The sequence below is a fragment of the Amblyomma mixtum genome, chromosome 5 (genome assembly GCF_055824585.1).
Source record: "Amblyomma mixtum isolate Tamu chromosome 5, ASM5582458v1, whole genome shotgun sequence".
NCBI classification, from domain to species: Eukaryota; Metazoa; Arthropoda; class Arachnida; order Ixodida; family Ixodidae; genus Amblyomma; species Amblyomma mixtum.
In genome coordinates this window covers 59,477,275-59,503,504 of record NC_143016.1, presented here as the reverse complement: position 1 = coordinate 59,503,504, position 26,230 = coordinate 59,477,275, and the positions used below count along the sequence as shown (strand labels likewise).

At 44.2% G+C, this 26,230-nt stretch overlaps 1 protein-coding gene across 1 annotated transcript; it reads right to left on the bottom strand.

Annotated features, from left to right (window-relative positions):
• Positions 1-4,029: 4,029 nt before the first annotated feature.
• LOC149342330 (formimidoyltransferase-cyclodeaminase-like) lies at positions 4,030-23,926 on the bottom strand. The gene is made up of 13 exons (XM_089544625.1): positions 23,501-23,926; positions 22,636-22,819; positions 21,992-22,120; positions 21,799-21,887; positions 19,333-19,512; positions 19,021-19,140; positions 18,742-18,891; positions 14,645-14,833; positions 12,218-12,379; positions 11,321-11,364; positions 9,910-10,048; positions 7,861-7,956; positions 4,030-5,926 (listed from the first exon to the last, which is right to left on the bottom strand). The coding sequence occupies exons 1-13, from the start codon at positions 23,555-23,557 to the stop codon at positions 5,840-5,842; spliced, it is 1,626 nt and encodes a 541-aa protein (XP_089400751.1). The 5' UTR covers positions 23,558-23,926; the 3' UTR covers positions 4,030-5,839.
• Positions 23,927-26,230: the final 2,304 nt, after the last annotated feature.

Genomic DNA, 26,230 nt, shown 5'->3' with positions numbered 1-26,230 from the left:
GCAAACCAGTAGAGTATCCACAGTCTGTGGTGCTCACAGTACATCCAAGTGAGGCACCTTATTTTGCTTCGGGCGTGAATTCTTGCCACACTGCACACGCTTAAGTTATGGCATGTGTAGCCTTGCGTTGCAGGTTAATTTGCTCTAGACCAATTCACTGTGCATGCCACTTGAAGAAATGCAGTAGTGCGTAGCAAGCAATAACAAATGGTTTTCTGGTGTTTACCACGAGTTTTAAAAATCTAGGTGGACAGGCAACCATGCAAATAGCGTGTTCCTAAATATTTCCAAAATCAGGCGCACAAAATGCTGTGACATGCGATCCCTAGCACAGTGCTTCTCGTATCAATGCATTGCTTCGCTTGTAGCCCTCTATTTAAATTTTTATTTAGTGCACATTGAAGTGTCGTGTTAGCTGTGCGTAGCACTATCGGCCTCACAAGTTTACGGGATGCGTGTGTGGGCAAAAAAAAAATATTTCGACTTAGCCATGCATGTCAATCAATTCCCTTCACTGCAAAACCACAAGCTTCTTTAAAAGTTCTATTTTCGAAATACAGATCAAAATGGGGACTGTGCCCTTTGGTTTCTGTGGCTGTTGGCTTCTTTCATATTTATAACGAGCCCCTCATATCCTTTCCCTTGTTTGATTAATTGGTTAATGACTAGTTAGTCATGACTTGTGACTGGTAATGTCTAATTACGACTTTCACTTCAGATGTAACGGATGGACGGACAGAGTCATGGCCGCGAGAATGAGCGCTTAAAGGCTTTCGTCTTAAAAGGAAACGTGAGGGAACGTCGAAGCGTTTGAAACGTGCTTTGCATCATATGCGAAAAGAACCCCAGTCGCCGAACACTCGCCTCCGAAAACATGCCGAAGCAAGGCGTTTCAAACTTGCTTCACAACGGACTCGCGCGAGTCCCAAGGCTTCATGAAGCAAAAAAGAGCGCGTCAATGTGGCTTTCGCATTCCCCCAATGCGGGTCGCCGCAGTGATCACCAACTTTTTTTTTTTCGATAAGCGTGCCTCTAGGCGCAAGTTTAGAGGATGCATGTGGATGACAGGTGATTTGTTCGCCGGTTGAGTTCGACCATGACATGGCAAAAAAAGGAGATAGGAAAGCCCGTGTCATGCTTGATAACCGCACTGCGCACCATGTGCTCGCTTCCCTCACTGCGGTGAGGGAAGGCAACCCTCTGCCACCGAATACGGCGAGCAAGGCCAGCTGTCACTTGACGTTGATATAATTCACGTGATCATGGTGTTCTCCTGTCGCAGGCACGTGCGATGTCATCAGCGCATACTGACCGCAATTGACCGACAAGGTGCAGCTACGTCCCAGTGGGAATTTCTCTGCTCCTCGCCGTGGAATGATAAGGTCTCGTGGATGGAACCTAGAAACGATGGAAGACGCTGTTGAACACCACGTTATCGGACGCACATGGATTTGTGGCCACGCCGTGTCGATGTGCAGCTGGCCTGTACTGATATCGCCTGGGTTGACTCGTTGGTGTGGATGATAACGCGGACATCGGAAGATGCATACACTGACGAAAATAATAGCACGCGAAGTACGAGGACTCTCGCAGTGCCAGTAATCTGATGAGGACGATGACGGAGAGGCCGGCCTATCACCTGCTAACGTGAGTCCTTTCACCGTGATTAGCATCGCTTCCCGAAATCAGCTTGCTGGTAGTTGTTGTGATTGAAGAAAGGATGAAAAGGAAATTGCATGGGGCTCCCCACTGGCTCGAGCTGAGCCACAACCGCTGCCACGTGCAGATAGAAGAATTGAAAGGTATATATGAAAGAGTGAAAGAGACGCGCGTCGCAACAAAGGGCATCGGCAAGGAGCATGCGACTCCGCTGGAGAGCTTCGAAATTTCCGCAATAGATAGCTTTCACGCGACGTCACGGCAGAGAGAGAGAGAGAGACTCTTTAATGAAGAGCAGAGAATTTAGCCGGCGTTTAAAAATCGCTGGCATGCTACTCTGCGTAGAGAGGGGAATTGGGGAGATAAAGACAGAAGGAGAGCAGAGTGGAAGAGGTAAAAAAAAAAACGGATAAAATGCGGCCGCCATCTTTGGGTGCAGCAGAGACAGGGCGGTGGCTCAGTGGAATACCCGATTTCGAACCCGACCGCGGCGGCCGCGTTTCGATGGAGGCGAAACGCAAAAGGCGCCCGTGTGCTGTGCGATGCCAGTGCACGTTAAGGCCGATTCACACGACGGTCCGTTCGCCCGTGGCCCGCGCATCACGTGTTCATACGCCACTAAAAACTGGCCTGCGATCTGATGGCGTCAAGCAGATGAGACGGACCAAAAGAGCAGACGACGCACTGGGTGTACCACGGTTGCCAGATTATTTTAGAGAGTGTGGCAGCGCTGGTCGAACTGGTTATTCCTCCCGACCTATATGACTGTGCCATTGATTGAAAGAAAGACTTTATGAACTGCAGAGGAAGTACTGCGAAGCGGGTGCGGCCCTTTGTCCAATTCCTCAATGGCCTGGGCCGTCTTGCTAGCCCAGTTGCCAGAGCTAGCGCACGCATCTTCGCGGGCCGCCGCTAGTTCCCGCGAGGGGAGAGGCACCCGAACTTCCTTGCTTGACCAGGCCGCGAACCGACAGCGGGCCTCTCAATGTGGTGACGCATGAGCACGTAGTGCGCGGGTCGTGGGCGAACGGACCGTCGTATGAATCGGCCATTAAAGATCCCCAGGTTAGAAATTATTCCGGAGACCTCTACTATAGGCACCTCCTTCTTCTTTCACTCCAACCTTCTAGCTCGCTTTCTTTGTCGCGGCACCAGACACCCTCTCTCAAACTTCCACCATTCAGTACCATCCACACGCGTAGCCGAACAATGAACCCACTCCGAACAGCACAGGGACGAAGGATCATCTCCCCTTTCCTGCCAAGACTCTGCTGCATTGCCATAAAAAGTAACTGATTGGCGATAAGCGGATTAGGAACAAGGCAGGCTTTCTCCGAGCTTTCTGGACCCAAAGATGGCGGCCACTATGACGTTGATGCAAACTATATGTCTGCAGTACAAAATGCACAGAGTATTACAATCACAAGACAAGACAAGACTGGATGAAGCGCAGCTATTAACTGAATTTTATCATGCAAAATGGGACATATTGCATATGCATTGTTAGAAAACTATGTACTGGATCTAGTTTGAATAAGCAGACGCATGGTCGTGTGAAAACCAGGCTTTTTTTTTATTATTATTATTCACATTGCTTCTACCTACGCCTCAGCATATAATTCAAAGTAACATCCACAAAGCCTATCCCGAGGTCTTGACCACAGCTGAAGATCAGGTATTGCTGCTGTCTCACAAATGAGCCAAGCACTGAGCTCCTAGCTTGTTCAGCACAGAGTTGAAGTCATGTGTGGAGTTCACTGATTACTGTTATGTTGTTTGTGCACAGGCAGTTAGGCATATAGTACAGTCGAAGTCACTAGCCCCTCCACCCAAAGTTCCAAACCGTGCCACACTGCATGTGGGCAGCACCTGACGCACTCCTGGTATTGAGGCTGGCGCACTGCATTAGTCCCGACACCAGGAGTGCATAGTCAGGTGGTGCCCGCATTCAGTGCGGCACGATTTGGAACTCTGACATTAGCTATACAGAGAAGCAGAACACAAGGATGTTGCAGATGCAGGGAACATAGTGAAGTGTAGCCGGCGTATATGAATCTCCGAGACATGCCTTATTGCATTAGTGGAGTCTTGTACAGAGGGCAAAACACATGCCTAGTACAACCAAACTGTGTGTTCCACAGCTCCCAAAGCCGCTGCGCGACCAAGAAGCCAAAAAATGACGATGAAATTCTATGAGTTTAACTGCACGTTTACATCCATACTATTTTTAACCAAATATTATCGCTAGTTATTGCGTGTTAAGCCCGAAACACACTCAGAACGTGTTCTAGACATGCGTTTTGCCCTCTGTACATTCAATGAGGTGCTGACACTTTGTGTAAGTGGAAAGGAAACAGAACAGCCAATATATAGATATGCAGGCTTCTTTTCACTGACTGGATGCTTTATTGCTTGTACAAACGGGCTGTTGGATCACACATTTTCGGCACAGGACACATTACAACTCTGGTCACAAAGCACACATTTGCATAAAGCAAAAATAAAATAAAGATGGAGCATACACGATAAAAAATATCTGTATCACCGGGGGTGCATCTTCAAGTTAGACAGTGACGGGATGCTGTTTCACAACCACAAAATCACATTGAACTTCTCTAATATGCTTTTGTTTAATGTCTTGCTGCCTCTGCATCTCTGAGCAGTTTGTGGGCTTGCTGCAGATTGTACTCGCTGAGCATAGGAGTGATATGACAGATGATGGGTGGGACACATGCCTGAAAGACTCGACGCACTAGTAACACTCATTTTGCCACCATGAAAAGATGACAGCAGAACCCGCATGTGAGATAGTTAGAAAATGCATAATGTAAAAAAGTAATCAAAACGCCACGCAATTTTCAGGTGCGTAATACTTTTTTGTTTGTGTTGATGTTCAGTGTGGACGGTCAGCTAATAGTTCTTGGCATGGGTTATGGCCATACAATATTCATAGTGTTCAAAAGCACAGGGTATCTCCCCTCAATGGTAAAAAAATGCCGCATTTGTGATACCACTGCTTTGCCTGAAATGCTATATAAGAGGAATTTTTAATTACAAAGTGCCAGTAATACGACACAAGTGGTATGAAGTGATACTGAAGCCTCTTGGTTTCAGCCTTGAAACATGTGCACAGACTATTGCCCTGAAGAGTGTTTGAAGGTAGCCCCACATTATATATGGACCACTAGTGTCACACAATGTGGCACTAGAAACAACAAATGCGTGAGCTCTGAATCATGCCAGATGCACTGGTGTACTCACTGATAAGACATAAAATCAAGCGATGCAGCTTGAAGGTTTGCTAATTTAAGGCTTTGAAACAAAGCAACAGTGTCACAAATTCGTGCAATGCTGAACACAAATCCCAAGCACGACATTGGCAAGTTCAATAACTATGCCACTGCAGCAATGGTACACCCGTCTGCATTAAAATAGATCATTTGAGCCAATGATGGCACAAGTATCAAATCTAGCATTGAGCTGCAACATGCATACTTCCACATGCTTGCAATGAATGCGTGGAAACTGTCTGAAATGAAATGAAGCATAGTACAGAAGGAATAAAAATGCAGGGTTCAAAGAGTGCTGACTTTTCCTCGGTTAAATCAGTTAAGACATTGCAGGCCATGAGTAACACTGCCACTACAACCACTGTCAGTACAAACCTATTATTGCCACATCATTTATAAAACATGGATGCAAACACTTTTTTTTTTCGCTGAGTTCTGCCTTTCAGGCTTGCCATAACCACTTTGAGAGGCTCCCAACCTTATTGCACATAATTAGTAATGCCACAAAGCTGCACTAAAAGGAATAAAACATCTTGGAAAAAATAAAACTGCTCTTTTGTCTCACCATTGGTAGCACTTTCAGTCTGAACACACAAAAGTGTGACTTTGGCAGCCTTTCATCAAAAAATACTGAGAAAGGCTACAAACATTTGTTACTTCATGCACCCAAGCACATCAGCTCAAATGCAGTCAGGGAACAATGTAAGATGCAGTACAAGAGTAAACTGTAAATCCATCGGGTATAAAAGTGTATACATATATATTATACTGTAAAATGCCTCTCAAAACTTATCCCTTCCCCACAGACGCTTACATGGGTACGCCCTAAAGGAAGTATACAAGGTAGGAATGATCTGCATTAAGTAGTGAGCAATTGGCTGCCTCCACTCCTATGATATGCGCTTTTCTAGAATGCTGAGCACTTCAGCACATTCTTTTATTGCTTCTTCGCGGTACTGTTCGATTTCTTTCAAAACCTGTAAAACAAAAAGAAGAAATATAGATCAAGTGGTTTCTGAGGTATGCATTCACTCTTCAATAATTCTTTCGTTCCATCTTTAAAATAGAAATTCAGCATGATGAAATGATGATACGACAGCATTGTAGCTGGCTGTGTGGTGCAGGCAGAACTGTTACGCCTATTACCAGGATTGTTTGAATTTGTTTAGCAGAATTTTCATGCGCATGGGGCATAACAATTATGCTAAATGGATATAAACAATCCTGCATATAAGTGTACAAATTTCCACGCGCAAGCTTAAATGTGCATATCACTGTCAAACAAACAGCCTCTCATCAGTTATGAAAACACTGACACGTTACACCAAGACAACACTGATGTTGCCATTACTGAGGCCTTTAATGCCTCATCGTTGTAAGCAGAAATTGTCGACAGAAATGTCACGCTTTTCAATTGGTCGAAACGGTCGTGACGTCACAGCGCGCGAATTTCAAACGGGGCCAATTGTACTTCGGCTAGTAACCATGCAACAAATTACAGGGATCGTATAGTGATGCTCCAAGTAAGTGGAAATGAGTTATTTGTTTAATTAACTAATTAGCCTAATTAACCTTTCTAGCCAGGTATAATAAATAAATAAATCCGAGTAGGAAACTGGCCAAGCTCGGGAATCGAACCCCGGTCTCCGGAGTGCGAGACGAGCACGCTACCACTCCGCCATGCCAGCTCGATCGTTTGGAATGAACAAAGGCGCATCTGGTGAACACAGTGTCTTCGTTCACTCTCATCTTCCTCCTTTCTCATTATGGCGAGGTTCAGGTGTCCACCGAGGTATGTGAGACAGATACATTCCCTTTCCTCAAAAGCCGAACGGGCGATGGCGTTCTGTGGACTGCCTGGCAGCGTTGCAAGACGCTGTCGCGTTCTACTCTTAGAGGCGAAGCTTAACATCTTAACCACACATCAGTGACACAAGCAGCAACACTGCATTTAAGGCTTTCGCCTCACCACACTTTAGGTCAACAAAGTGCCCCCTGAATTTTTTCTTGCAATGCATGTACAGTCTTTGTCAAAAGTAACCAGGTTGCATGGTTTGCTTCTAGCTCGTACAGTGGAGCCCTTGCAGCTTCCCTGAAGCTGAAATGGTCGTTAAATATAAGGACTGGGGGTCTTCTTACGTTCCAACACCTTTCGATCTTTAGGAAAGCCGCAAGGACTCCACTATACAAGCTAGAAGCAAACCATGCAGCCTGGTTACTTTTGACAAAGGCGGTACACATCCCTTTTAAAAAGTAAAGAATCCAGGAGGTTTCATTCTGGACCACACTATATGGTCTGTCCTCGCCTCACCAAAGCTTAGGACTTTTACAGGTGCTACAAGTTCCGCACTACGCAGCTTTTAAATAAACACCTTGGACTCTAAACTGCCATCTTGTACTTGCTTTTCATTCTTGTTGCACATGCTGTCAGCTGAATGCAACCAGTGTGCAAGGAAACATCCATAACTTTGCAATTAATGACAATTTTCATAGTGGGTTCCTTGGCATTTCTTCGTAAAAAAAAATTGGCATAAATGTGATCTTCTTGCACAAAATTTCTCGCTTAAGGACGCCGCTTGCCACCCTACCCCCTTTAGATCTGCCTCTGAAGTCTGCAGGATTTCACGAAACTGTTCTGATGACCATTAAACAACTGGTAATTTACGCTGGCATACATAATTAAGGGCTCGCCTTTCAATGAGACTGCTGACAACTGGAACAGTCAATTTTGCCACTTCCACTCCTGTTTTTGTTTCGATGGACAACAGGAGGAAAAAATTTCAGCCGTAGTAAAGCTGACAGTGCCAATATCACTCCCAGATTCGCATACTTGACAAAACAAAACGCTCCTTTACCCTCAGGCAACCCTCAGGCATTTGCGAAGTAGCCCAACACATGTTAGTATACACACCTCGTCCCTGTAAACTTCATCTTGCAGTCCTTGGCAGTTCAGAATGACATTCCAGTAAGCACCAAACACACCAGTTTCCAGGCAACGTGCACCAACCTAGAATTGAGTACAACACGATTTATGACATAAAAGACAAATGCCAATTCGGAGGCTGTATTTCATGCCTTGCACAGCTTAGCAATTGCTGAGACCCCTAGCCACAATTAACATTTTGTCGGGCAACATAAATTACAGAACACGTACAACATTATTGATAATTTTTTTTTGATAAATGCGGGGAGAAAATGTACTGCTGGGGAAAATGTATCATCTAAGATCGCTAATTCTGACAAATGTGATGAAAAACATTTATTGACACTTTCACTTTCTAAGAAGACTGGCCATTGCTTTTTGGCGCACAGCCTTAAGAGATTTTCCATTGTCTGTCGATATCTATATTTGTGATGCTAACACCAAACACAAACTGCTGTTGCATGAACGTAACTACAGTGATCTGGCATTATTTTCAGCTTTCACATCTTGAGTATATACACTCACTCAATACTTCATTGTTTTCACTATACGCTTCACAACATAACTTTTAGGATATTTTGGAGTACTTGTGCTGTTCAAACATTACTTCACTTAAACTTACTGCAGAAACATATAGGGTAGCAATGTGCACATTAACATTTGGTTAAATGGTTTGCGAGCCCAGATTGAAAACTGACACCTTCCTTAGTACAGTCTGCGGATGTCCAATAACATTAAAGCCTCTTGAATTAATTATGGTCAATTTAAGCAAATTAATTCAGGTTGGATAAGGTACCCGTATGACTTGAGAACCATTATGGCACATCAAGAACAGTTTTGTTCCCATATAATATTTTAGTTGACCATCATTTCATACACAGATATCCAATAGCTCCAACTCCTATATTTGTCTTTATGGTCTGCCTGCAATCTGCATTCTCTAGATCAAAACTGAGCCGTAAGGGCCTTTGGTAGTTCTTTTGGTTGCATGATCACTCAAACATTCGCACTCTCCCAATTTTCCTTCACTAATGAAATGCTCCCAGTACCACACACTCCTGTCCTTTGAGCCCATATATTAAGTAGACACATGCACCGTCAATAACAACAGTATCAAAAACTGGAAGAGCATGTCTTGACTTAGTGCTTACAGTTCCGTTAAAGAAGGCTTTAAGAAGATAAGGCAGACAAAATGATGAACAGGAATGAGAAATGTAAGAACCGCAGACCAGCACTTTTTGTTCTTGCCCGTCGTTCACCCCAAGGCCGAGCACTACCAACTAGCCCCAGCCATCACACCAGTGAATAAAGCACAGCACTTATAGTATGAAAAAAAAAAGGCATTCTGGACATCAAACTGTCAGACTGCTTCCAAACTTTGCCATAAAATGTGCCTGTAAAATACTCCTGGTTTACACCTGGTCACAACCAGTGAAAAAGGCACCAAACTACTGGCCTCAATTGCCATTAAACCATGTACTGTCAGCCTTCATTATGAAGGCTGCTCCCTGTCACATGGATGTGTGCTCTTCTTATTTTTAACTTTTTTTTTTTGAAAAACCTTTCACTACTTTACTGACTGAATCTGCAGGGCAGCTGCACAGCTTGCCTCGGGGCAAGAAGGGCTGTTTGGGAACCCTTGCTACAAACATACTCCTACTCAGACACACATGGCAACAGGCAGTGGTTTTCAAACTTTTTCGCAGAAGCGTAGAGTTCCTTGGAGTGCTTTATGTGCTCCCCAAGTACCTGAATCCTTAAATGCCTCTACCCCCCATTTTTCTTTCAGCTTTATTTTGGGACTAATCTAACTGTAGTTGCTTACAAAGCACACTGTTCTACTCTAGAGTCAGTCACTATTGATCGAATTGGGACAGGTTTTTTAACTGTATGTCTGCACGCTCTTTTTTTGCACGCATGCTAGGCAGGGGTGAAAAACAAGGCAGGTGGGGTTCCTCAGCATTTTTGAAAGCTGCTGGGGTTTCTTGAGGTTACACAGACTGAGGACCCCTGGCGCATGCAATGAAGACAGCTCACCTGTAAATCTGCCCGTGCGCCAATGTTGATGATGGATGCCAGCTCTTTGGCAGTGTCCCACAGCTTGCTCACAGACCGAGCCACACCAAGTGGAACAGCAATGGCTTTCTTCAGGCCTGCCTGCATAGCAGCCTCACGGCTGCCATGACGCAATCACAGCATCACACAAGAGGAAGGCAGAGAACTTGAGAAATAATCTTGATGCTAAACACCTTCTGGATAAATAAGAGCAATCATGGATGTGTGAAGCTAAGTATAAAAAAAAAACTGGAGAGGACACTTAAGCCCCACCTTAAGGGTATGATGTGATAGTGTTAATGGATTAATGCCCATATATGCAGAAGTGGTAGTTCCAGAATTAACATGCGTAAATCCCTGGGTGTCCTCATACCACTCCTGGTATAGTGGTGCAGCGGTGAAGTGATGCACCATTGCCATGTGATGGCAGGTGCTGCCATCAGTGGGACTTGCGAGACCCAGGTTGCTCTCCCTGAGCAACTTCTCACAAGCAATCATTAATTTAACTGCTATCTGCCACAGTGGTCAGTTAGCTCACAATCGGGTGGGTAGATAGTAATTATGCCACAAGGTCACGTGATCTAGCTAGCCCACAAAAGTTGCCTGGGCAGCCGAAGCAACTGGCCGCTCCGGCTGTGAGGGCTCAAACAGTCTACGCCACCGCTGCCGCTAGCGATGCTGGACAATTTTTTCCGACATGGGGTACTAACGCTCTGATGTTAAAACATGGTGTGAAACCAGCTTTCTCTTTTTATTTAGGGCTTTATTTTAGTCAGCCTTCACCCGCAAAGTCAAACCAGGCATCCCTAATCTAGATAAAGCCTGTGGACTAATTTAGAGCAAGAGTTTTCCACTTGTGTTTTCATCACAAGTGAACGCATGGTGTCTTGCTGACTCCACACCCTCTCATGTGGTAACAGCTGCAAGCATTTTCAAGCACAATTGTCTGCTTAGCAATCCAGAATAATACCGTACATCTTTTTTAACATTTAAAACCACTTCAGGTTTTGTTTTTAAGGTGCCCCAACAGGAACGTTTGGGGTGCCTTTTTCAAAGCTTTGGTGGCAGCCTTCTAAACTGGCATTCATGGTGCTGACAGCAAGCAGCACCAAATATTTTGAGTGGTTTATTCTGCTAGTGTTATTATTATTATTATGGTCAGTATCTAAAGACAGGAAAAAAATGTCAGATATGATGTCATATGAGCATCCCAACAAACGTCACAACAGCACAGTTTCATGAACATCATCTGCCATTCTTCATGTATCGTGTTGTGGATAACTCCCTGCCTGCAATCTGCTATGAGACTCCTTGCTACCCAGTTCACATAAGCTTTTACAACTTATTATTTTTGAGGCTTCTATGCCTCATGGGAGAACACTGTGGTACTTACACTTCTTCCTCTTCAGGGGTGTTCTTTGGTAGCTTGTGAGCAGCCTGCACAGCAGTAAGGATAGATTTAAGACAACAACATCAACCAAGGCATAATGTGGCAGTGTAATACAGGCAAAAGCAAAAGGCAGAAATATGTTAATTCATCAGTAAAATTTACTGAGTTCCTCTCTTTGCATCAAGATTGTGATTTCCTTCCAATAATTGTCACCTATCCTTGTCAGCACACTTTTTTCAGCATTTCCTCACTCTCACTTTTTGTTGCTTAAATTGCATCACATATGAACACGTCAGCATTTTTAAAAAAATTTGGGGGACACTTAAGCTTGGCTTCAAGGATATGACTTGAGAGCTTTGTAGATGTAGCGGGCATCATGATTTGTAATTAAGAACGCGAGAGAAACGCAGATACACAACACGAAATTACATTACTCGGAATAGTGGGAGGCGAACACAAAAAATGTGCAGCGAATCCAGGCTACAACTGATTGCGATGCTTTCAGGAGAGAAAAGTGATTTGTTCAGTCAAGATCACTGCATGAGCTCAGTGTGAAGATAAACAGCGCCGAGCAGCGGCTCTGTATTGTCTTCAGCTACACTGCCGCGTCATAATTCTGGCAGTCCACATGCCAGCGCCACAACACCAATCAGTTGCGCTACGCCAGCCAATGAATACGGGATTTTTTGCTCATGAATTTTCGAACGCCAACAACGCAGCTTTTTCTGCGGGACCCTTAAGCTTTTGCTTGAAATGAAATGTAAGCATTCGACTGCCTACACACTGAGGCAGTTGTCAAATTGTTGAGGAGCAGCAGCACATCCACATTGCTTTTCAGTGCTTCCTTGACGAAATCAAATAAGGAGCAAGGAAGACTGAAAGATCAGATGAGGCTGTTACCATATAGTCATTGAAGGCCCCGGTGTCAGCATCCACCATGGGTAGCAGATCGTCCATAGTGTGATGCATGATGGGGATCAGCCGCCGCATCTGCTCATCGTAGCGCTCCCATTGTCGCTTGCCATATGTCATCTTGCCCACCATGGCCCCAAGTGCAGCGCCCTGTCCACAGACATTGGAGAACAAATGAAAAGCTTGCCCGCTTAATGGATGAATGAAGGCAGAGGCAAGAAGGATGTAATTACTCATTAGCATCTACCCAAGCACAGCTATATGGCTACAAGGGAAAGCTGTACTGCGTTCACAAAGACTTCAGTGTCTAAAAAAATTCATGCTGGTCCACGGATCCAACCCAAGACCACCCCTTGTTCAGGGCAAGTGCTCTACCAACTAAGCTAACCGGGATGGCTAGCATATGGAAGGGTGAGGCTGAGTTGGTCAACACCTTGAACTGAGGACTGTGTTAGCCCAATGTATTTAAGGAAATCCCCCAAGGGAGAGTGTGATATTGAATACAAAAATCTGATTCAAATGAGTTTCACAATATCACTCCGCCTTCTGAGATTCCCTTCAACACATTTGGAAAGAAGGTTGTATTAAAATCATCATCATCAGCCAGTTGTGTCCACTACTGGACAGAGGACTCTCCTACTGTCCAATGAACTCTGTCTAGCGAAAGCTTCGGCCATCCTACCCTTGGAAACTTCCTAACCTCCCATTTAAGCTACGCGAAATAACAGGACAACGCGGGAGATGGGACACAACATGAGAGCACATTGATGTCTCCCGTCTCCCGCTTTGCCCTGTTATTTTGCACCGCTTAAATGTGAATCCACACCAACTTGCCCAGTTTTCTGTTCTTCCTAACCTCATCTGCCCATCTGACTCTCCGCTGCACGTGGCTACATTTACCTTTCCTTGGGATCTTCTCCGTTACCCTAAAGGACTATGGTAGGATACAACTTAAATAAATAGCAGTTGGTAACACTGACCATGGTCTGTGGTGTCCTACATTACCCCGCTGGCCAATTACGACAGTGAACAAAATCAGCTTTTTAAAGCTTCACTGTATCAAACAAGCCAAAGATATCAAATTTCTTTAGTTTCATCTTATGATTAGCTTCTTGTTTAGGTTACAAGAAAAGCTTTTCAAACGGCCTACTTTTTGTCACGGAGGAATCCTGTTCGGCGGTTCTGAATGTGGGCGGAGCTTCACTGCAGACTTAAGTTGTATCCAACTACAGTATCAGTTATTCTTTCTCTGCATCATGTGCCCTGCCTACGCCCATTTCCTTTTCTTGATTTGAGTTCGGATATCATTAACTCGTGCTTATTACCTAATGCACTCTGCTCTCTTCCCGTCTCTTAACGTTACCCCTATCACACAAGCCATCAACCACGGAGCCACGTTGATACAATTTCACGCTGAAAGGCACCCCCTACAAGGTTGATCAGGAAAAAGGCAATGGTGATCATCGCTGTAAAAGCACATTTCCAACGCCAGCAGTATTTTTCTTCAATACCTTTTGTTGCCAGTCCTATTCAAAGGTCACACAGTTAAAAATATATCAGTGTGTTCTTTAAGACCCAGCGACAAGGTGAGGCCAACAAAATTTAATGAGTGAATCAATACCCAACACCACCAAACAACTCAAACATTCAAAGATTTCAACACCCTGTCTCCTGATACTATTACTCTCACTCGCTAATGAAATGCACAGCTAAAACCCAAGTAAAAGCCAAACAATTAAGCACTGCACTTGTAGCACAAATTGAAAGGAACAGCAGAGAAAGAATAATGACGCAGTTTCAGCCTTCACAGATTAGAAATTACAAGGAGCAGAGAAGCATACCTAAGGTTTTAAATAAGAGGCAGCACTTTAATTTTTACTGAAAGAAAAGCTACTAGATGCAGTTTGCTATTCAGATGAAGTACACTATAGCTGTGCAAAAGCTCTGCAGCACAGCATGGTTGGTTGTGTGAACTGAATGTGGCATCCATTAAGGTGGGCTATAAATGTGAATAAAAAAAATAGTACCCTGCCTAGAACTGAATGTGACATTAGATAGATCGGGGCTACCTAAAAAGATTGATAAAGTGAGCCCCTGTCTTCACCGATTACGCACAACAGGCTGACTGAACGTGACAGTGAAACGAACAAATACAGTAGCAATGCAACAAAATTGTGCTGTACAGTTAAAAGCATTGATATCTGAACCCTGTTTCCAACTTGAACACTTCAATGTTAAGAGATCTTTGAACTTTGTTAATCAGTTTTGTGTTACATGTTATTTTGATTTATTTTAAATGTAACAGCACACATCAGAGTGTTCGTGCCTGAAAGCCGACTTTAGAAAAAGGTCAAGACTCTGTAGGTTAAAATTATGAAAAAAAGAGTGCGAAAACAAAAATGCAAGAAGGCATACAAGGGAGGCAACAGCAGCGGCAACGGAACCGCCACCAGGGGTTGGGGTCCTGGCTCCAACTATGTGGATGAAGTCGGACAAGGTTTTCCGTGCCAATGGGCCCAGCCTGTCATCGGGCAGCATGTATTCAATGATGCGCTCTGCTGGCTCAAATGGGCCCAGTGAGTTGAGCCCAAGACGGTTGATGGCCTGCACATGGTCACACAGGTTAAGCAGATAAGCAGACACACTTGTCATGGTCCTTGTGGGGGAGCAGTTATAAAATGTAGCAGTCTCAGAACAACAACAGAACCCCTCTGATGCGTTTTTTTAAATGCAGGAAAAAAGTGCATTATCCGGGAAAACGTGTCATGCAAACCACTTCAAATTTTTAAAAATGTGACTCAAGAACGGAGTACAAAGGCACTGGCAAACATGTCAATTCACTAAAAAGGCCATCTGCACTTTGTCTGAAGAGTTTTCATGTGGCTGCATTATGGCCCCCCTTTCGTCAAAGTCGTGGCTCGGTGGTGTGTCATCCTTGTAAATCAACCCAGCGCTCCTAACAGGATGGAACTCAACTAATGCTTGCACCACAGTTCCGCCAGAACAGTGTGAAGAGGGAGCGTGGAGGTCCCAGCAGAGGGGACAGCGAACCGGTTTGGTTCACTGCATCACGCCGTCGATCTTGTGCGCCACCTTGCTAGTGTCTGCTATGGACGCTCTAGGCCCCTCGACTAGCGAAGATGTTGCGATAACCTAGTGTGCTCGATGACAGCGGCAAGAGCAAGACGCCAGGACTCAGCGGTGCTACTAACAAACAAAGTGGGACAGACACCATGATCCAGTGGTGCAAGTGCCCGAATTAGAAGCAATAAGTATAAAACGTGAAGCGCAAGCAAAGGAGAGAAAGTTGACACCGTGCTGTCATAGATTTGTTTCATCGCATTGTATGATCGCCCGTAAGTTTTTTCAAGTGCTTACAGACTTCTATCCGTATTCGAATTAACCTTAGCAGGAAAAAGACTTCGCAACACAATTCGACCAGTTCAGCAACGGCAATGGTAAAAGTAGCCAAAACATCTTCGCTGTCACCGTGTCGTCGTTTTTGAATACTTCGCCCCATTGCACTTTTCCACTGCGGAGAAGCCACTATGGCATCTGAGTGCTGCTGCGTCCTTGCTCGTGTCGCATGCCCCCAGGCTGATCCGTTCGTTAGTGCATTGTCGTCGTTCCCAGATGATTCTCCCCATTGCGTCTGTGCAAAGCAGAGAAGCCGCCCTGGAAGATGACTACCATAAGTGCCATTAGCAATCACTGCCATCTTTTGCTTCGCTCCATTGCATTTATGAACTGCAGAGAACCCACCCTAGGCATCGGGTGCCGCTGAGCATCTGTTTGCTAATATGTTAGCTAGCTCACCTTCTGTTGGTCGCCGAAGGTATCATACAATCAGAAGTTGACAAAATTATAAATGCACTTTTCGGGAAGTCGTATTTCCGGGGAAAAATTAACCAGAAGAAAAACAGTGCAACTTCATGGGACATTTTTAATGCTCACGATTATGTGTGCACGTATAGCACCCCATTAGCGCGAAACATGTTCGCGCTAATGGGGTAAAAAACAAGGCCTACAATTTTTCTGGCTAGAACGCTAATCAATGAGCAACCATATGCCTCTGTTTTTCAAAAGCTGCTGCACTTAAAATGGCTTTTGCCATCTAGTTGCACAGCAGTTATATAACATCTACAGTAAGGGCTGAATGCTGAGCAGTGTAGTTGCAAGTCATACAGTTCCCTTACTCATAATCGCCCAAAGGAAACTGGTCGTATGATGCAGCCAGAATTTCCGCAAACTCTGCAAAGTTATGTGCAAGTCAATTGAAGCATACTTTTGCAATCCTTATGAAGGTATTCATTATTTGTGGGTATAGAAAATGGCATAGAATTGTGGCACTGAAGTGCTCATACAATACACATATTGAACTGTATCAAGTCGCACATCAGTACACTTTGATTTCAAAACCATGTTTCATCTACTTCTGATGCTAAACTAACTAGTGACGTAAAATGAGGCCATGAGAACTGTAAGGCTGGAAGTATATAACGTAATGGCCAGTTGGGTTCTCACAGTTGCCATTATACACATTTTGGTAAAAAACCTGCCCAGAATAGCTTTTAGTGAGATAAAAATGTGCGTAGCAGTGTGTCACTTTTCATAAAGATCTGCTAGCACTGCACTTTTCCAGCCACTTTTGTACCAGAATTCCACATCTTCTTGGCAAAATAGTTTTTTGGCTCGACTTTCAACACAAAAAGACTGCTGTATTCTTGGCGTTTCCTCATGTTAAGTATGTGACAGTAAGTAATAAACTGAACCAAATGCTGACAGCCGCCTATTTAACAAGATAACCAAAAATATTAAATATTTATTTAACAAGATAACCAACAGTATTAAATATGTACACACAAATAATTTTGAACACTCGAGTACATAAAAAACAAAGAAATTAAAAGGTCCAAAAGTGTTGAAATAGTATGATGTAACACTGAAGGCTCTACCCTCAAACAATAACTTTCAGGGAATCCACCCGTATCCTTATGAGGCACAAAGTGATACGAACGAAAATGATCATACCACAATAATACGCCAAGAATATTGTCTAAAAAAAAAAATACATGAACATAAACAGGACATAAGGAGCAACCGCAGACATCTGTAGAGGACGGCTAACATCATAAAGCCTTGCCCATGTATGTGTCTACAGTTGACGTCTGTTAAATTGACCTCTTAAAGCAAAATCAGTACAAACCACTGATCTCCACTCTAAAAGAGATCAGTGGTACACACTACAAAAGTTAGATTGAAAAGAAATGTTCAAAATTCTCACAAAAAAAAAAAAAAAAACTCCCGATGCTTTTTCCCTTCATTTGGGGCTTAGAAGTGCACTGCACCTCACTCCCAGCATCCATGAGTGTGCTCGTTCTCATGCTCGAGTGGATCACATAATGACCCATTTTCAAAAGCAACCGATTTCAAGCCCACATGTCCCTAATGGCTCAGGCCCAGCTCGGAAACATTCACCTTGGCAAGCAGGAGAATGTGGCAGTTTCCGGTTACGACATATGACACCGCTAATGGCGATGTTTACCCTAGGGGAACCCCTCGCCCAGCTATCACGGTAATAACCCTTACTGATAAGCACTGTAAAGCCTGGCTCGCACAGCCATTGTGTGTAAAGTGCCCTTCTATGAGTGGAGATGCAGCCACCGCTTCAGTAGCAGTCAGTCGTGGGCCATGGAGATCCCTGAAGTCATCGTTACTGCTGCTGTCTATACATGCAAAGCTGTGGAAGGTATGTTTAGCATTAGCCAGTCACAGATCACATTCACACAGCCGCTTTCGTGAACAAGCAGTGCATTAAACGGCCAGTGCTAGCCACTTCCAAGACACGAAGCGCATGGCCAACTATTCTTAAATGCAAATTATTTGCATTGACGATCCAACAGCCAGAAGCTAGCTGAGTTCCTCGCAGTGCTGCCGCTTGATCTGAGTGAGATGGAGCGCACTTGCAAGTGCATCTTCCCCAGAAACGTCCCTCCCCATCTGCCCAGTCACCTCCATGCAGGGGCCACAAGCTAGAAATTTTGTGCAAAAACTCTGTCGGCTGGCACAGGTTCTACAACTTACCCTTTATAAGGCGCAAGTTGTAAACATGTCTCGCATGCATACAAACATAAAATGCACTAAGAATTCCTCCAGTAATTGAATGACATCACTTTCAAGCAGTTTCGACCATTGGTTTCATAGAAAAATTAGTACCAGTCACTTATTAAAAAGACCTGAAATGTGGTATGCATCCCTACCCCAGCCTTTTCTGTGCATAAGAAAGCTTACAATTGAAAACTGCTTCAATGAGTGTTATGAGGCAGTTGAGTCAAGAAAAAGGTTCAAAAGCTCAATAATTTTTCAAAATTTATTCTTCCTACTAAACTGGGCTGCGTTGAGCTGCACACTTGTGCTTGTAAAAATACACAGAACACCAAAGAGGCCTATTAACTAAAGATAAAAAAATAATTATCTCTTATTATTAAATCAAAAGCTAAACAGCTCCTTACCAGGTGAACTTTCTGGTCCTCTTCGAGAACAAAGAGGTTCTCCTTCTTCATGTAGAACTCAGCAGCTGCTAGAATGGCTTTCAGTGGAACAACACCCACTATCTGTGAACCCGTGACCGCTAGCTTCAATGACTTGGCAATTCTTGTGATCTGGAACAGTTATGAAAGTCAAGTGCAAACAGTGTGCACATCATAACTTTGTTATTTTCTTTGAGAGACACTAATCACGCCATATGCAGTCAGAGTAAGAGTTCAGAAAAATATGGCAACAGTGCTTACCTCCTCGTACACCAAATGAACTGGTGTGATGTCATGATCTAAAACATTTACCGAGACTTGTGCAATGTTGCTTTCTTCGAGCCACCAGCCGACAGCCTGAGTGCTCTTGAGGAGACCAGGCTGCAATGAAAAGCAGGAATGCCAATGTAGCTTCCTGAAAGGACTAACCAATACACTTAAATTACGTTCATTCAAAGCATGCACATCAGAATTTTCAGAACTCCCCAAAAGAAATGTTGTAGATGAACTTTTCCAGAAAATCTTCCGACACTTAGAATATGTGGAGGAGTGTCTCCTATAGTTTCCACTTACCTGGCCTTTTCCCCTTCCCTCCTCTCGTATGTCAAGTGCAATGCGGTGTGCCTGCTCCTTGGTGGAGAGCACATTGATGTTGTACGCAATTAGAAACTTGCGGGCCCCAGACATTGTGGCTCCCCACTGCGGCACAAACTCGGCTGGTCCATAGTCGGGCCTCCATTCAGGCTTTAAAATCTGCATAGTCATGGCAACACAGAATCTGCTCATTTGTATAAAGTGTTACAAGGGCAACATGCTCCGCAAACAGAGCTGATACTTTTTTCTATTTGAGAGTGAATTCTAACCTTGCAACAACAGCATACAGGAGCAAAAGCTCCGATCTTCAGAATGGTGCGATGGTGTGACAAATATTCTAAGCCAGCTATGTGAGAGCAAAGAAATGACTAAGTGACAACTGTTTCCACACACTTTTATCCTATGCTAACAACTGCATCCAGTCCATGCATCTTCATCAGCATTTCCTTTTTCTGTGACGCTGTGCACTCCTCACTCTTGTATATTACCTTCTCAGTGTGCTTCTACATTTCAGTGGTATGGTCAGAGGTCAAGATGAATTTGTTTTTGCACAGAACTGTACTTAAAAAGCTTTTACTATCGCAGCTGAGCTTTTAACTCTTTCGTTACCACGCCACTGTGCTTCGATCACCGGTGATCGAAAAATTCGAAGCGCTACGGCAGCGCGACCGCGGCAGCTACGGACTTGCTGAGTCATTTGGTTTGTTGTTCACACATTGAACTTCAACTTCCTGTTTAGTTTATATTTTTGCCAAAAAGCGGCAATTTTTGAGACGCGCTTGAAGTTGGGGGCGCGGAGTCGGGCGCTCCGAACAAGCCGTCATCATCGGGAATGGCGCTCGCTCGAAAAAACCCCGTTCCACTCAATTCCGCTGCGTTTGCACCACATATTATTGATGTATCGATTAGCACGGACCATGACGACGATGCTGTATCGTCAGGTATTGTTTCGAAGCTCAAACTGGGCAACGAGAGCCCAGAACGCTCGCCTGTGCGTTCAGATTCCTCGTTCCGGTCTGTTTGTGCGAACCGAAGCTCCTCATTATAGCCGTTACGGTGATGTGGCGCCATCTAAGTTGTTCTTCAGAGACTACAGTTTCGGTTTCTGCGTAGAGTGAAATTTTCCCATGACGCGCGAATTTTTGAAACGCCCTTGAAGCGGAGGGTACGGCGCGGACGCTCCGTGCAAGGCGTCGGGCGCGCGGACGGCGCGCACTCGGAAAAACCTTGCTGCGCGCAATTCTACTGTGTTGACTGCAATTATTATCTATGCTATGAGTAGCAGAGTCTCTGGTGACGATGTTGCATTGTCGGATTTTGGTTCAGACGCTGTAACTGCGCAAACTGATCCCGGAACAATGGCCTGATAGTTTCGCTTTCTTTTTCCTGTCCGCTTGTGCGGGCGCATCTGGTTTGTTGTTCAGATGGTTAGTTCCATTTTCGGCCTAGTTCGTAATTTCCCCGCCGGTCGGGCATTTTTGAAGTGCCCTAGGAGCATAGGATTATTGCGACATAATACGCGGTGAGGATGGCGTCGCATCGAGGTCGGGCGCTTCGCGCGCTCGGAAGAGTCCCGCTGCACGTGATTCTGCAGCCTCTGCAGCTGATTTTCAAGATCCTCCGAGCAGCAGTGACTCGGACTAAGATGTTGTAACGTCGGATTTCGATTCTGCAGCTACATCGCAGCTATACTTATCGCATACTATATATCGCAATATCGTACCTATACTTTGTTGTGTTTTATATATATATTTTTTTTCAATTTTTGATGTAAATTAAATAAGTTTTGATTTGTATTTTTTAAACCACGCTTACCAAGCTTTCGTTTGGCGCATAACATTACACTTCCAATTTTTTTTTCTTGGACTGTAAAAATCATATAAAGGGCACTCTCAAACGAGCCTTTTCAAGAGGCATAAAGAAAAAAAATTCTAGCTCGAAAACTACTCAAGTTATAGTTTTCAAACTTTAATGCTATGTTTTAGAAAGAATTTGAATTGTTTTGTAATTTATAGAATTTTATTAGTACAAGTGTTTGGAGAAGTTATTGTCATATAAACACAAAACTTTTGTTTTTTTTATTTTTTGTTGTGTTTACTGATTTTTTTTCACAGCATTTCAAGCAGAATATGTGTTCAAATAAATTTCATTATAAAGTGCATTCTATCTCAATTATTGTTATGCATTTTATATAATTTTATCTATCACACTTTTTCTAAAAAAAATTTTTGTCTGAGACATATGAAAAATGGTCGTTTTCCCGTGGTAAGGAAAGAGTTAAACACTACATTTTCATAGAAAAACAGTGCAAATTCAGTTTGCAGAAGTCTGTACCTTCCATAGTTTAGGTTTTTGCCTGTAGTGTACAGTTTCCCTCATTAGTGTACTAGCCAGCCAGAAATGTCGCTCAACTCTAGTGCACTGCACCAAAGACAGGATTCGCACCTTTTCACAGAGTCCTTCGTATTCTCCTGAACGAATCTGGGGCACACTGCGCCTGTAGTCGTGTTGCGATGCAAAGCCGTAGAGATAAACTGCAACACCAAGGTGATGAGTAGCAGGGTTAGTTTCCTTAAAATAACATGCAAGCGACTTTGCACAGAGCAAGCATAATCTGAGTGGCAAAAATGGCACTTGCCTGGCACGTTTAACTCTGCTGCAAGTTTCTCTCCAAACTTTCTTGCACAATAGACGCACTCTTCCATTTCAACGCCTTGCACGGGAATGAACGGACACACATCGAGTGCCCCAAGCCTTGCATGTTCCCCTGTATCAGCAAAGTAAACTCTGAATAAAGCGACGCTGAATCCTGATGCGTGCAATCGACACAATAAAGATGCAATGCAGTCTGGTCCCCTGAGAGCATAAATGTTTCGGATTTAATTCGGACATTTCAATCTGCTTAATTAGGCCACCATTGGAATGAAGTGCTAAATGTAATTTCACAAAACAGAAACTGTAGTTTAAACACGGCACAATCCAGCAATGGCTTTTATTGACTGCAGCTTAAAGCCAAGCCATTATTAGGACTGCACGCAGCACGGATAGACAATTATTGTCACACAAAAGCCTCGTGCTATGAATGCTGAAGTGTGGTGTCCAGTGCAACACAGACAACTATAGATGCTAATGCTTGCATCACACATACGAAGCATGTGGCAGCTGCTACATATATTTACAAAAATCGCATGTGTGTACTCAGTTTTAACCACTGATCGTGGCTTCGTTAAAAATTCACGATGAATGTAGCTCTTACATGCGCACTACACTGCTACAATGTACCTTTATGCTTTGTCATGTCAATGCGCTTGTAGGCCACCCTGGCCGCATTGAGTGCTCCTTGGATGACTGCATCAGGCGAGCCGACGAACGTGTACACAGTACGATTGGTGGAAGAACCAGGATCTACACCTAACAAGGATACACCCTGTGTTGACTTGATGGCCTTTGTTATTTCGTCAATGACCTGAAATTAAACAAGTTCATACCATAAATGAGGTTGGCTGTGCGCTGCTTGATTGCGCCATGCAGTTTCGAGTACAACTGCGGTGTGCTCTCTTTGCACACTAGTGAACAAGCCCGAGGGTGTTTTCACATGTGCAATGAATGGAGAACCCGTGGTGATTGATATTTCACTCGTGTATATGCCTTTTATGGACCTATATGCATGTCCTCACTGTGGTTATTAGCACAGGTTATAAACTCATCCTTCAATGTGAAAGTTTTATAAGGTCATAAGCATTTGCCGTTCATCACGGCGAAACACGAAAGTACGCGCCGCATTGATCAAAATCACTTTGAAGAAGAAATCTTTGTCTACCTGTCTACTATAACTGTCTACCTGTGCCCTTAAATAAGCATAGCGCACGAAGGCAGACTCCACTGAGGCGTAATGGATTTCGAAAAGTCGCGGTTAAGTCAAAGCAGGACACACGCGAGAGTATGCGCATGTTTGCATAGAATTAGGCACACCATCTGTGCACATGTGTTCGTTATGCGTGATAGTGCGCATACCTGTGGCGTAGCGATTGTGTAACGATGTACACCGTTTACTCATGTATACACTATGGGCAAGTTAGCGGGATGAGACAACTTGTGCAGGCGGCGACGAGTGAAACCGATCGCCCCTCGAGCGGAAAGCACCCACCTCTTGATCCTGGCCCTCGGAAAAGTTGGGCACGCACTCCACGATCTTTGTGCGCATATTGGAGCTGTGCGGGCGCCAAGCGATGCAGGCTCTGTGGCTGCTGGAAGCTGATTCACAGAGCAATTGCTGTTAGCCTTATCGTCTGCTAGGAACCTTGTCAAAGCGACGCGCAGCAGCGGCGGCGCCGCCTGCCTTGCAAAACACGCGAGATGCACGCGAGGCGTCAGCGACAGCAGCGCCATCCAGTCATTGGCGTCGTAAATTTCTGTACCTCCCTGACCTCCTCGGGCGTCCTTTTCTTGCTTTTTATTTTTGGCGTAGCCACCTTAGAAATGCTGCGTTAAATTGCGCTAAATTTGCTCAAACTGCATTTCATGTCATCTACTGACGAGCCCCGAAGTTCCAAGCTTCCAACCACCTTCCAATTTCCAACTCTCCTTGAGCTTTCTCCGCGCGCGAGTATTAACAGCAGTGCGGCTGCACATCACGCACGGCGCGCACGGCTTAGTGCGTGCGCGGGTGCGTCTTCTGTGCAGTGCTATGGAGTTGCATTTGCAGATTTCGAACACGGGTTTGGCTTTCCCCGGTGATGCCTGCCCGAAGAACGCCCAAGCCATTAAGAAATTGGGAGAGATAAGCAACGGCGTTTCGTTGTTTCCACCGTTCCGCAGATTTCTTATCAGCCCTTGACTGCCCCTCCAGACTACAGTCTCGCTGTTTGCGCTGCAGCAGCCAAGGGCATCGACGTTAACGGCTGGTCTTTTCGGGCTAAGCTTTCGGCACGAGATTTTCTACACGTTTTGCCATAAATTTCGCACTGCTGTACAGTTCCGTTTAAAAGGCAGTAGGTCGACGTGCAAGAAATTTATTCACATAATCACTACCAGTCATCTTTCCATCAATGTATATTAACTCTGAATGCGCAATAATGCTCTAGAAAGTTGCAAGAAAGAAAAGAAACAAGGATGACGAGTGTCCCACAAAAAGTTTAATACATCCTCATTCAGTAAGCATTCGCAATCTCTCCATGCAGTCTAACATAAGAACACATCCTGCACAAAGCATATACATCACAAGACAACATACTACATAACAGTTTACAAGCACTATGGTTACATGCCAAAATGATGGCACAATGTCAACATTTAATATACGGGCATGCTCTAGTCACGATGAACAAGTGTAGTGAACAAAAACTGGTGCGCAATTTATACAAAATGAGTTTGCAATACACATGCGACACTGAACCTCCCACGATGACTATGGGATGTGCCACCAAACACCACCACTTGCATTTTTTATTCACCGAGCTGTACGAAGAATGTACATGAATGATGAAATGTTAACCGCACACTGCAGTCCTCGTCCATAACCACAAGAAGTTTCCGTGCTACATTGCCGGTGATGAGACCCAACAGTGCAACCAAACTCAGAACCTCCTAGGAATGGTATCAGCGATTACCTTACACCGTACACCCTTACAACTCTTGTGCTCAATCAAGGAAGTAGTTTAGGCTCGCTACTCAAGATGGATGGAACAAAGTACCCACGTGAAACTAATGCTTGTGTCCTTTTCACAAGAGAAAAACAAGCCATTACAGCTGACGGCGATTTTCTCCAGCATTCTTCTAGGCCTAGGCCAAAGAATTACTGGGCTATCTCCCATTCCCCAATAACATTTTACTGCCAGAAAGAAAACTGCGTTGCTTGAATGCGGCCTTGGTATAGCCTCTGGGTGTGAGATAGCCGCTAAAAAATGAAATCGCTTGGTAAAAAAACCAAACAAGTTCATTCAAAATGACAGCGAGAATGGGCTAGTTACCAAATTAATAGCACGACTGCGTTTTCTTGATGCAACACTTTCGATATCAACATGAAAACTTAAATATGAAGCTACTGCTACAGTGTGTGGTAATCAGCCAGCACTTCATTTCCGCTCAGCTCGCATTAGAATTTACAGCCGCTTCTATCCATGTTGCAGATTTCCTTCCACACAGCAACCCAACTAGCTTTTTTTTTGCGAACCACTTTAAACTCAGAGGAGGCAGCTTCAGCCCTCACGTTTCAATGGCCACGAATATCCAATTTACTATTCGTACAACTTTCAGCAACTAATGGCAAGTTCTTGTCTGTATGATATACTGACTTGCATAAACTCTCCCAAACACGCATGTTGACAGCACCAGCCACAGCCATACATACTATGAACCTAACTTGTCGAATATCATCCACCACAAGTATCATTGCACTTTGCACTAAAACGTGTATTATATAACGCTCCCTGCTACGATATCCCATATCCCTATAGATGCGGGCACTCGAACACGGTTGAAAATTAGGCCTGCAGCCTTTCACAGTGGGCACTGAAATGGGGTCAAATCTTCATTGCACAAGCACAAACAGTAGCCCAGTACAGATTTCTCATGGAACAGACGGTTAGGTTCAGAGTTACACTCAACTGCAATGTGAAGGCAGAGTTCGGATGTAAAATTGCACAGCACAAAAAGCTTCCAAATGTGAATTACACAGTCATACGTCAATTATCCCACATTACAGCACCTGGCTGCATGGACTACTTGTTATGCAAAACCCAAAAATAGCGCTAATTCTCTTTCAGGTCTTCAGACTAAAGTGCAAATTTTAAACAGCCTTCACACTTAGCAATGAAACTTTTCTTGCGTCGGTTGAAAACGCGCAGTACGCATCAAAACATATACCTGGGAACAAGTG